A 13,674-nucleotide genomic window follows, 5' to 3' on the forward strand; every position below is an offset into this window, starting at 1 on the left:
GGAGGGGCATTATCAGTCAGGTTTCCTGTGTACCATGCCTTGCAAATCTGCAATGTTTGTTACAGAAATTTTTGTCATGCCTTCAAACAGACACAGCTAGCAATCCCCCAGAAGAAAATAATCTTTCAAAAGTAATTCCCAGCATCTGCCAGTGTCTTTCCATTATTTTGTAAGGCCCCTTTTAGCTTTTTTATTTACTTCTTAATTCACAGTCCTTGATTCATAAAAGCAGATTTTCAGAATTAGAAAATGAAATAAAAACAGAATAGTACATAATAACAACTACAATGTAAAAAACTGCTTCAGATTTTCAGAATGGCCGGCTGCAAAATGGGGTTGCCACATTACGAGCCACCCAAAATTAGAGAGAAAAGGCCACAGCCAAGGCCGGTTTAAGAAACGGTCGGGCCAACATGACCTCTCACAGCACCGAGGGAATCTGTCTGGCTTAGTAATACCAAGTTGCTGCTCGTTTCATCTGCGCAAGTGCAGGACAGGGAGAACGGATGCGCACGCGCGTTGGACGCGAAGGAGGCGGGGATTAGTTCCGACGGCGCGATTCGGCCTCACTCGCTTCTTGGCTGGAGGGGCGGGGGGGAGGAGTGCGCGTGCGCGCGCGGGGCCCGCTCCCTGATCCCGGCCCGAGTGGCGCGAGTGCGCGCGGCCGGAGCATGAGCAGCTGCTGAGGGCGAGGGAGGGCCGCGTCCCCTCCCCAGTGGGGGAGCCGGGGGCGAGCGATGGTGCCGGGCGACCGGGGGAGCGGAAGCCGCGATGCTGCTGCTGAGCCGCGGCTGTCCTGGCACGGTCGTCGCCGCCGCCGCCGCCTGCTCCTCGCGCTGCTCTCCGTACTGTGGCTGCCGCCTGCGGGCGCTGAAAGCCTGCGGGGTCCGAGCTCGGGTCCCTCCGGGGCACTTTTTCCCGCCGCCGGGCCGGGCCTGAGCGTCTACATCAGCCAGGAGGAGTTGCGGCGGCTCATCGGTGAGTGTTGGTGTTGCAGGGGGAGACGGGGACTGAATCTGCTACTCGCCGGAGACGGGCGATCGCGGGACGCCTTGCGGAGGGGGGGCTGCATCCTTGGGTCGGGGAGGGTGCTGGAGCTAATGTGCTCCAGCTGGGGGATCCCAGGCTCGGCCCTAGATTCAAAGTCCGGGGAGGGGGGTACTTGACCCCCAGGCCCCGCGGGCGCTGCACGGCCTGTTTTTGTTGTCCTCCTGCACAGTCCTCCTGCCTGGAGCACTTTGGATTGGATTTCAGATGGGAAACCATGCAGCTCCTGCGGGGGGGGTGCCTTTGCCTTTGTAGTCGTATTCCTTTCTTTAAATGGGCAAGTGGCTTGAGGGTCCGCTTTCCAGATCTGCCCTCTTAACGGCCTGGGGGAGGTTGTGACTCTAAGTGGGAAACCGAGACCCACAGAGTCATTTGCCCACCCAGCATGTTCATGGCGAAGGGGGCACAGAAGCCTGCCAGAGGCAAGGCCGACCGGCTGCACAAACACACTGGCTTTAGTGCTCAGTAAGATGGTTTTGTTTTGTCAACGGTTATTTTCTTGGTTGATGTAAAGCCAGCTTTCTTAACTGAATGTTGTTTAAAACTAATCTAATATGTATAATAGCTTCAAATTGCATTTTGTAAAACCAAGTCTTACTCGTTCATACTGCAGCAGAGGGATTTTTACAGTTGGATAACTTATTAGTTTGCGGCCCCAGGTGAATCAAAATATAGCTGCTTTTGCCTGTATGTTTAAGTGTTTGCAACATCAAAATTATTGTGTTACAATGAAGGGTACAATGTTATTCATTTTTCATTTGGAAATGTTCTGATGTGAGCAATACAGTTATGAAATGCACATTTCAAAACTCAGTTCTTATTTGCTTCAACACAAATTAATGCTTATTTTTGCAGAGTTGTAGCAGAAAAGAATAGTGCCATGTGGTTAGTCAACACCTATTTTTTAAAATTGCTGGTTATAAATTATTATGCATTCCATTATTACTACTTATTTGCATAGATAATTTAGGTATCAGCACATGTTTTGTTCAAGATCAAACACTTTTGTACATTGAGACAAATTACTAGCTTTCCAAAAATGTTTACTAGCCCCTCTGTATTTATATGATCTATCCATGTGTGGTATGTAGGTTTCTTAAACAAATCAGTCCCATCTTTGTTCAATTACTGAACACTTTATCTGATGAGCAGGTAAGTGCTATTTATTGGTCTGTGCCAAAATATGTCTGGGACACAGCAAACAAGAATTATAATTTAAGGGTTTGTAATTTACTAGAAGGAACTTGTGTGTTAGACCATTGTAAATGTCTGTTTGTAAAATTTTACAATGAAACATTGCTGCTTTCAGAAATATTTAGTTAAATGCCATGATTGTCTTGGGCATGGTAAAACATGGTCTGATGTTACCTTAAACTTAGTAAGCGTATTAGGTCACAGTGTATTTTCATTTCAGTATAGTTGCCATTCCACAGAAGAAGTTAGTGGTAAACCACTTACCAACTCTTACCTCAAAAATCCTATGGTGGGCCGTGGTGGCGAACCTATGGCACTCCAGATGTTCATGGACTACAATTGGCCATGCTGACAGGGGCTAATGGGAATTGTAGTTCATGAGCATCTGGAGTGCCATAGGTTCACCACCACTGTCATAGGGTCTGGAAGCAAGTTATTGGTATTTACTGCATGCCTGTACTTGACTAGATATATACGTTGAAAGTAGATCGGAACTGTAATGACTTGGAAATAGAAGTCTGAGGGCCAGTTGAAGAAGAGTTGGTTTTTATACCTTGCTTTCCTCTATTGTAAGGAATCTCAACACAGCTTACAATTTCCTTCCCTCCCCCCTCACAACAGGCAGCTTGTGGGGTAGTGGGGACTAAGAGAGTTTTGAGATAATTGTGACTATCTCAAAACTCTCTTAGTCCCCACCAACAGGCTTCATGTGGAGGTGTGGGGAATCAAACCCAGTTGTCCCAGATAGAGTCTACAACTCTTAACCATTACACATACTGACTCTCCACCAGAAGGAGAGATGAATATGTCAGAATGCAGAATCCATGTGATTTTTTTTCAGGTCATTAGGAGAAGGTAAATTGTGTCCTTACTCTTGCAGGACTTGAACATTAATCTGTTTAATAGGTTTGTGTGTAACTGATCCTCTTCAGATTAAGAATAGTGTGTATCTCAGTGGACTGCTTTGTGGGAAAATGTTCATAGGTGTGAATGCAGAAAGTAATCATAGAGTTGTTGTTATTATGTTCAGTGCCATTGTGGTTACAAGTGGCTACAATTGTTGATTGGTACATTGAGTTGTTGATGTTGTTCCTGCTGTGGGTAAGCATGGGAAGACACCTCACATTTGCTGCCCTAGCACTGTCCATTCGGACTGTATTAGGCATTTCCTTGGCATGCCCTGACTTGCTGCTGTCTTCCAGATCCCCTGGAGACTTCCCTCCTTTTTCGGGTGAGGGCTCGCTTTCCTGGTCCATGGCCTCTTCTTTCCTTTGCCTTCCATCTCCTGTCTTCCTTGCTCTCCAGGTCCTCCTTTTCTTTTTCCCTTTCTTGTTTTCTTTTCTCCCTCTTGGCTCTGCCTTTTCTCCTCCCCCTTTGACTTCTTTTCCTCTTTTATAGAAGAAGAGTTGGTTTTTATACCCCACTTTTTCTCTGCCATAAAGGAGTCTCAAAGCAGCTCACAATTGCCTTTCATTCCCCTCCACAGAACAAACACTTTATGAGGTAGGTGAGAGAGCTCAAAGAACCCAAGATGGTAGAGAGTTGTGACTAGCCCAAGGTCACCCAGCGGACTTCATGTTTAGCAGTTTTCCAGATTAGAGACCGCCACTCTTAACCACTACACTACACTGGCTTTGTAGTTCCTTCCTGAGATGTTTCCCAGCTGGGCTGAACCCACCTCCTCCCTTTCATTGCTTCCCTCACTCTGGCCCATCCTGTAAGACCTCTGGTCAGTTCTCTGTTGGTTCTGCCGGACACACAATTGGCTGCCTTCCTTCTCAGGCTGCCGCTTCCATGCCTTGCTGACCGAGCTTCTATCAGCTCCCTCCTGGGTTCCAGGGTCGACACCAGGCCTGTCATCATCAATGGGGTCAGCATCCATAGGGTCATTGCTGACAGTGATGTTTCAGGCTCTGGAGCTGGGAGGAGATCCAGGCCTGTTGGCTAAGGCATCCCCCATTGTCCTGTTGCCTGCAGGCTGGCCCTCTTCCTGGGTGAGTGCCTGGCTGAAGGTTGGGGTCATCCAGGTGTTACCGCGCTGCTCAGGGTAACACTTTCCTTGCTCTAGAGTATCCCGCTCTCGGCAGCGCCCAGGAACCCAAGCAAGACCCGACACGGCTTGGATAAAATAAAAGTGATTTATTGAGATGCTGACCTAAGTGTCAGCACCTCCGCTCCGCACAACAACTGCGCTGCCTAGCAGCCTTACAACACCTTAAGTACACTTTCTCCCGTCGGGAGCCCGGGAGCATCAAAGACAGCCCACCACCATTCATTAACAGAATTCAAAACAACCAATCATTCATTTGCAACATGCAGGAACCAATCAGAGTTCGATAAGCATTCCCTTCTTGAGTTTCGCGCCAGAGTAGGGCGAGGCGATGACGTGTCCACTGGCGGGAAAACACAAAAGGTTTCCCCAGGTGTCCGGGGTCAGGAAGCAGAGGGTGATGACGAGAGCTTCCTTATCTGCCTGCTGACGGGATTAGGCAGGGCGAGGCGCTCCGACTGAGGTCTTCCTTTGTCCGCGTGCATCAGGAACCTTTACACGTGAATAGGATGTGCCCAGGTGGAGCGGAGATGGCTCTCTGCCTTGGGCTAAGGAGGTTCCATACAGTCACAAATACAAAGAAACTTACAAATCTTATTTCACTATCTAATACAGGTAATTTCTAGCTAGCTAGCACAGAGGACAGGACAGGTTTTTAAACCTTAATTCAAACACAGTCCAGAAGTGGAGGAATTTCACTTCTGGCTCCGCTATCACAGGGAGTCCGGGTTAACTGATACTGGACAGAAGGGATCAATCATATGACTAGAACATGACCACTACAACAGCATGGAAATAAGTTGTTAATATACTGAGATGGAATATCTGCTTCTTCGATAATCATTTAAAGTCTGTAACATTCTCCTTTCACTTTTTCAACCAGATTCTTGTCAGGTTATCAAAACTTTTTACATAAGAAAACTAGTCCTTTCTAGATCCTTAAAAAGGGTTATGAGGACAAGCATGTTCACAGCGTCTCAGGAAATGTTTTTATAACAGCTACTGTCTCTTATTCCATATTTGTATTATTTGCATAAGCTGTTAATTGCCGTTTACTTTGGGGCTTGTTTTTGTTTAATGCTCTTTGTTCACCTAGCACTGAATGGCACAGTAGCTACATGGTAGTTTACACCTAAAACTGTGTAGTGTTGATTAGTCCAGTTCTTTCCTTCAGCTTAGTTCATTGAGTCTCCAGCTTTTGAATGCTTTAACTATTAAAATCATTTGGGGTGACAGCTGGAAGAGAATAAATTTTTTTAATGTACATCCTTCTCTAATATTGACTGCACTTACTTACAAAACAATATATCTGATAATTTACTCCATAATAACTTTCTTAGACTTTACTACTTTGGTCCTTAGAAGATGGTAAAGGAAAAGTTTATAATAATATTTCATTGAAAAAATGTTAATGTACACGTTTTCTTGGCAAGCTTGCTTCACTCCATGTTACAAAAAATGTTGAGAAGTAATTTTATTTCCTTAGTGTAGTCTTGGAAAGTCGATACAATTATGGTGGTGTCTGGTAGAGATGACACATCGCAGCAAAATAAATGCACTGGAAGCTGGCCACCAGCTTGCCCAGGAAAAAGAAACAAACAGCACAAGTCTCTTTTGCAAAAAAAAGGCTTTATCTTTTGGTACAGAAAAAAATATTTACAGTTCTGTATAGGAGGGAGGCTTACCTCTGTTAACAACTTGAAGGCACAGCATATTTAAGGAGTTCTATATTTGGCTCAGGACTATTAAAATACCTTTTGTGTTTGCTTGTAAGGTTTATTAATTTAAAACCATTTGTCCTCCTTGACTGAAGGCAGCTGGAAAGTTCAAATTTAAAGCATATAAGATAATAAAAACCTGCCACATTTTGAACCAGTTGCAGTTTTATGTTACCATGAAATACATTTCACACACTTAACTTGCTCAAATGAATCCCAATTTCAAGTTCGGTTCTGTCATACTAAGTCAAGGCCTCCTCTCATTGTGGTGGTGATGCCACATGTTTGTGAATTCAGTGATCAAGCTCAATAAACATATTACTTTGATATTTTGAAGATTTTCTCAGGTGCAGTGAATTAATGTATTGGACTAACTATAGTTGGTACATTAAACTTCCAGTGGGCAGCCAGATTAGTGGTGTTTGGAACTGACTGGTTGCTTTGACTTCTAGTGGCTAAAACTCTATAGGCACTGACTGCACAATCTTTGCAGTACATCAGCAGAGTTTTTAATGTACTCTACTAAATGCACAAAAGTGGCAAAGTCAGTATTTGTGACTCACCTAGATCATTTGAAATCCTATTTCCCGTATTTTGTTGTCTTGAATATGTTGCTTGTTGAGAACTGATACCAGGCTTTGTTCCATAAAATAAGACCGGGGGGGGGGGGGGGGGACCCCCATGCCTTGGTTCATGTTGACTACTTTGTGAGAAGGAAAGCGTGTAATCTCTCATTTACTACATCGCTGAAGGCAAAAGTTATAATTACAACAGGCCTTTTGCCCTAAACATATTCAGTCACTGACCTGTTTAGTTGGCGAGAGGTACCTTCTTCAGATGGTCCTAAGGGTGTCACATACATGGCTTCGCTCTGTTTGCTTGTGTGCGTGGTGGTGGAAAGTGCCATCATGTCATAGCTGACTTATAGCAACCCCGTAGGTTTTCAAGGCAAGATGGGCTCAGTGGTAGCTTGCCATTGTCTATCTCAGGGGTAGGGAACCTGCGGCTCTCCAGATGTTCAGGAACTACAATTCCCATCAGCCCCTACCAGCATGGCCAATTGGCCATGCTGACAGAGGCTGATGGGAATTGTAGTTCCTGAACATCTGGAGAGCCGCAGGTTCCCTACCCCTGGTCTATCTCCACATAGACTGAGAGAAGTGTGACTGACCCAAGGTCACCTAACAGGTTTCATGTGGAGGAGGAGTGGGGAATCGAATCCACTTCTCCAGATTAGAGTCTGATAACTCTTAACCACTACACCTCACTGGTTCTCACTTGTATGCATAGTAAAAAGTAAAATCATAGGAACAGTTTTAAATGTGTTATGTAAAATCAAGTTAACTTCAAGTATTCAGTATCTGGGTTTAAGCTGTTTTAATTCGCAATAAGCCACGGTATAGTTAAAGGCCTTATTTTGTTATGAGTCATCATATTTGAATGGCAATGACTGGTTGAGAACTATACAATTTGTTGTTGGCTTTGCTACAGAAACTCAGCAACAGCATGTTTATTTGTCTGTTAGAGGCTTGCATCTATAGTAGTCCAAGGCTTACAACATTTTTAAAACATGGTTTTCTTTTGAGTTGAATTTGTAGATGTTTTTGTGTCATGCCCTGTACACTTTGCAAATGAACATATCGTAGTTTTCTGTATTAAAGCTTAATTGGGATCTTCCGGCTGTAATATAGCCACCCCTCCTTCCTTCGCCATCAAGTCAAAGCCAACTTAGGCCACCTTGTAGAGCATTCAAGGTTTAAAGGTTGTTTGCCATCGCCTGCCTCTGGTGGTTTGCTGTTGCCTGTCTTCATATCAACCGTGGCTTTCCTTGGTGGTCTCTCATCCAAATACTTAGCAGGGCTGACTACTTTACATCCAAGATTTGAACAGATTGGGCTACCACTGCCTAAGTTAGGGTAGCAATTCCTACCCATTCAGTTTCCTTTCATGCAAAACAAGGTGACCTTGATTGGTTCATTCTGCAGTACGGTTTTGAAAGATTGAGCAGAAAGTATGGCTGAATAAAAGTGTAGAGACCTAATAGTCATTCTGCCATGTGGTCTGAGTTGGACCCATCATCCTTTGCCATTTTGTGACTTGTTTCAGCGGGCGTCATGATCATAATTTGAAAATATATTGCGGCATCCCATCACCCTTCTATATCTGTAGATGCAAGTTTTCTTGAGACTGAGCTCCCTTTCAGGTAATATGTGAGGGTTTGTAGATTTTCTGCTAAGCTCCAGGAATTCTAGAAAGGTGAAGAGAGTTTTTTTATCTAAAACAACCTCCACCTTCCTTTAAGGCTCTAGTGAATTGAGGCAAGTTTATCATGCAAAAGTAAAATTAATTGAACAAACAAGATGGAATTAGGAGGATAATTCAGTGACAGATCAGTGACAGGAATAAACTATAGATAATCTTTGGTTTCTGTCACAGGCATAGGATTTTATCAAGCGTTCTAAATTTCTTAGTTTCCTGGATATTATTACAAAGTTGCAGTTTTGTCTTGAGTTACTCTTAAATATTACTGACTTGTGGATTCAAAAAACTCGGGTTCTAACTGGCTGGCACCCTTTTGGTCAGTACACACAGCCTCCACTGTTAGACCCCCCCACTCTACTGAAAACTCCCTTGTGAGGTAACTTAAGCAGAACACTAATACAGCAGGCAGGGAATCCTCCTCCTGAGCCTTCTAATAGAAGCTTGGAAAAATCTTCTCCTTTCTACCCAGAAGACCTGTTCCTTTCTTTACCCTTTTATTTATGGTCACTTCATGGAAAGTCTCTCCCGCTGCTTCAGCCTTGAGCCCAAAAAAAAAATCTTCCAGTTCCGCAATCAACTTTACCGGCGCGCTCTCACCAGATACTTGTTATTACACAATATATGTCAAATCAGATTAACTCCTTGGCCCCTTCCACACATGCAGAATAATGCACTTTCAGTTCACTTTCACAACTGTTTTGCAAGTGGATTTTGCTATTCTGCACAGCTGCAAAGTGCATGGCAACTGGATTGAAAATGCATTGTTCAGCTTGTGCGGAAGCGGCCTCTGACTGAAATCCTCTCTGGGTAGATGTTCCACACACATGGTTAAGGGACTTGATGTTAACACACAGGAATCTAAATCCAAAAGCCCTCGTGCTTTTTTTTCCTCTCAGAGATGATTTCTTGCATTACTGCTGTTTGTCAACTGGTTTGCTCCGCCAATCAGAGGGCAGGTCAGTTTACCCAATCAGAGTGCTGTTAAGTTCCTGTGAAGTTTTTTCCCCCTTATACTCTGTGACTACATTTTGTTCCTCTGACTGCACTTCCAAGCCTTATTCATCGGTCTTTCACATATGTCCCAATAGCTTTCACAGACAAAAGAAAATTCAACTTTTTAAGGAGCTGTATTTCATTCTGTACTTGGCAAAGTCAAACTAGTGAACCAAAAATAATCATTTGTTCTTGTCCATTAGAACTTTCACATTTGATGGTAATTAGCTACGCTGGGATTTTAGGTTTGTGTTTTTTGTGTTAATTAGCTTCCATGAGATTTTACAACTGTTGTGTTTCTAAGCCTATGCCAGAAGTTTTCAACCTTTCTGCTGCTGAACAATCCCAAAGGTGTCTTTTTCACATGTCAGATCTTGTACACTTTAATGGTATATACCAGTCTGGGTAAACTGAAGTAGAAGCTAGTCTTTGTAGAAGCTTTGTAATGGAGTTGTTCCAGAATATTAATATTGATGTCTAGTGGTCATTCTTTAAGAGGGGGAAAACCTGACCTTGGTGTTCCTTAACTGACCTTCATGGGACTCAGACAAAATCAAAGGTAGGCCGCTCAAGTAGTTGTAGTCACTGAGTACAGGTGGAAGAAAAAGCAAAGGTGTAGCATTAATTTACACAGTGTGCTAAATTCCAAGAAAGAAAGAAAACCCTGGAAATTATTCCCCTGAGCCAGAATAGTGCCATGTAGGAGAGAGGAGGAAGGATACTGTTAATGTAGTTTCCTGCCTTGTCATAATAGGTCTGTACCTATTGCGACAAGAAGGCCAAGCTTTGGCTACTAACAATAGGAGTGAATTCAGGGTGAAAACTTGAAGCAAGAAAAGATCAGTTATCCTTGTGGAGTATGTCAGGCATCAGTTGAAGTCCAGTATGTATAGTGGTCAGAAGTGATCTGTAACCCAGTACACCATTGAGAGAAAATTAGACTTGGTGGCTTGTGGAAATTGGATAGCATGACTTTTTGGGTCCTATTCAAGCAAAGGTATGTTTGACAGTAAACCTGATGTTGATAGATAAGAAGAGATGTATCCACTTTGCTTCCCATCTCAATATCATAGGCCATAAATAGAAGTTGCCTCACAAGGGTCCCTTCAGAAATATTAAGCGACATTTTACTGGAATAATATTCCTAACTTCAAAAATTTATTTAGTTACTAATACAATTATGAGAGCCAAATACATACACAAAAGTGGTCTTAATTTGTACAAAACTCTTAAGAGCAAACTTAAAATATAAAGATAAAAATAATACTGCAGTTGCCTACAACTTTTTGCAATCTATTGAATTCTTGGAAAATATAGCTTTTCATTTTGTTGTGCTTCTCAAAGAGAAGTTCTGAATTCAAAGTTCCTGTTAAATAAACAAAAATCACTTTCCCATGCTAATTGAGAACTTTTCCCCTGTTTTGTAAAACTCTTTATAGCGTTAAAGCTAGGCTTCTTTTGTTCAAGGAGCTCTTGAAAAAGCACCATTTTGTTGGACTGCTGGAGTGACATGATCATTTTGTAATGAACACAAGGGTTCCCCAGCATCCTTCATGATGAACAATAAATTCCTGCTTCTCCCGCTTTTCTGTGCTTCAGAATATGTTATCTTTAAAGAATGACCTTGTCTTTTTATGGTATGGTGCATGTCTACCTTTTATTCTACGCTTGATTTAATTTATTCTCTCTGGTTTATACCCAGCTGCAGAGCACAAAGATATATGTTAATGTGATTTAGGGCTTGCTTGGGCAAAACAGTGTTCCCTCTTAAAATATAAAGCAAAAACAGCAAGGCTTGTCATGTGGCCCGCTTTAGGTTAAGTAAGATTCAGCAATGAGAAACTAGATCTCCAAGCCATACATTTTCTGCATATGAGTTTGTTTAATGGCGACTGCAAGTCAAAAGAATTTTAAGAAGATTTGTTCAGTACATTTGCAGTGCAAGTTATTTAAACCAATTGCACAAATGGCTTCTGCGTCATCTGCAGTAGATTATTTGAAGATTCTAAATCCACTTTGTTTTTTTGTATGTTCATAACATTTATTTTAATGTGTTCTCTTTCGCTACAGTTACTGTTTCTTCAAATAGTGCCTTCCTGATAATGGGGACAGATTTGAGGCATTTACAGCACAATTGAGGGGAGGAGCACTGAATCTGGAAGCAGTGGGGCTTATGCTGGCTGATTTGCCCTCCCTGGGGCACTTACCCTGACAGAGGGGTAAATCTGTGGGCCCGGCCCCTGTGCAGCCCTGGGACGCCCAGCTGCAGCATACTGCTCCCCATCAGCACTTACTCACTGCCCCAAACTACACTTGTGTGGCAGGAGTGTGGCAAAGATTTCTTGGAGGTGGAGCCAACCTTAGTTGGCTTCCACTGCCCTGTTAACCCCCTTGCGCCAGTGGGTTCTGCCTCTGAGATTTGCCGTGTTTTCTGTGGCGTAGCTCCACTTTCCCCATGGGGGATTTTCAGGAAAGTTTTGTTTTATTTACTTTTGGGGCTTCCTGTGCTGTGGGAAAGCCCTTTGGACGGGGTGAGATGATGCTGAAGCGGTGCCGTCCCTGCCCGCCAGCCCAGTCTGGATTGGGCTGTTAGATTGTAATCCATGAATGTGATTTATGTTCTGAAGTGTGTGCTTTCATTTACTTACCAAAAAAGGGCAGAATGTTTAGAAATCCTCTGCCTGTCATTACTTGTTCAGTAGTTTTTCCTCTTTGAGGAATGAATATACTTTAAAGAATCTAGTATATCAATTTTATCACTTTGTTATAATTTGGTTCTCTGTTATCCTGTCCAGGGCTCAAAATATTTCTGAAGTCTTGGAACAGGTATTATATTTTTAGGGTATGTACTGGCTGAAACTGTTATCTGGTATTTATAGATTCCAGCGTAAAATTCCCTAGTACCTAGCAAGCAAACCACTAGACATCTTCTCTTGATATTATATACAGGTCTGAATTTGAAACTAGTGTTTAGAAAGTGAAAGATAAGTCTCAGTAACTAATCGATTTTAATGTTTTCTTCAGTGAAAATAGTCATAACATAGAATTATGGCAACATTTTAATGAATGGAAAAATCTGAAACTTGGATTAGTGTTTTGGTTCTGTTCCTATCAGTTTATTATTCTATGATGGTACGGTTGATTTCAGAGAATTTCCCTTGGTTCTGCATCATTATGTACAATCCTGCATATTTATGTACAATCCTGCATATTTTTAAAAAAACCTGTACTGAAAATATAACGAGATCTTTAAGTATGAACTGTGATTCATTTCAAAGAATCATAGAATTGGAAGAGACCACAGGGGCCATCAAATCCAACACCCTGCCATGCAAGAATACACAATCAAAGCACACCTGACAAATGACCATCCAGCCTCTGTTTAAAAACCTCCAAAGAAGGAGACTCCACCACACTCCAAGGCAGTGTATTCCACTGTCAAACAGCCCTTACTGTCAGGAAATTCTTTCTAATATTTAGGTCGAATATTATTTCCTGTAACTTGAATCCATTACTCCTTGTCCTAGTCTCTGGAGCAGCAGAAAACAAGCTTTCTCCCTCTTCAACATGGCATCTCTTCAAATATTTAAACATGGCTATCATGTCATACCTTAACATTCTCTTCTCCATACTTAACATACTCACTTAACATACTCAGGTCCCTAAGTGTCTCCTTGTAGGGCATGGATTCCAGATCTTTTACCATTCTGGTTTCTCTCCTCGGACTTGTTCCAGCTTGTCAGTATCAACCCGAGATTGCAGTGCAAACGGTGAACTGCACACAGTATTCCAGGTAAGGTCTGACCAATGCGGAATAGAGAGGTACTATTACATCCCTCAATCTGGACACTTTACTCCTATTGATGCACCCCAGAATTGCATTGGCTTTCTTGGCTGTTGCATTGCACTGGTGAGCACCTTTTGGGTTTGGTCAGTCAGCCAATTACAAATTCATCTAACAGTACCCTCGTCTAACCCACTAATTGATTATGCAACTTCATTGTTACTTATATATGCTATAATGGGTGGATTCCACTCAACACATGCAAATCACACTTCCCAGCACTGTACACACTTACACTTGTTAACCAATGCAAATGGTTCTTTCTCCCACCCTGGACATTCCACATGTATATATACTCCACTTGCTTTACTACCATCAGATCCTCTGAAGATGCCAGCCACAGATGCAGGTGAAACATCTGGAGAAAATGATACTAGAACACAGCCACAAAAAGAGATAAATCCAAATCAATTTATTTACGGTCAATGACCAGAACACCAGTAGCAAAAATGCACAATTCGAAAATGATATTATTAATGAAAACACAGAGTCAAAAGATAATGCATGAGTCTATCTTGCTGACAGAGAGGATGTTCACGGGAATGAAATAATTTATATAAAAAATT

General features: G+C 42.6%; 1 protein-coding gene across 2 annotated transcripts in view; it reads left to right on the forward strand.

Moving 5' to 3' along the window:
- The first annotated feature begins 577 nt into the window (after positions 1-577).
- The window catches only part of RYK (receptor like tyrosine kinase), a 36,539-nt gene continuing 23,442 nt past the window's right edge, over positions 578-13,674 (forward strand). For both annotated transcript variants that reach the window (XM_048505707.1, XM_048505708.1), the window contains exon 1: positions 578-978. In XM_048505707.1, coding sequence (XP_048361664.1) covers positions 738-978 — 241 coding nt within the window. In that variant the 5' untranslated portion in view covers positions 578-737. The remainder of the gene's footprint in view (positions 979-13,674) is intronic.

This window comes from Sphaerodactylus townsendi, linkage group LG08, assembly GCF_021028975.2.
Source record: "Sphaerodactylus townsendi isolate TG3544 linkage group LG08, MPM_Stown_v2.3, whole genome shotgun sequence".
NCBI classification, from domain to species: Eukaryota; Metazoa; Chordata; class Lepidosauria; order Squamata; family Sphaerodactylidae; genus Sphaerodactylus; species Sphaerodactylus townsendi.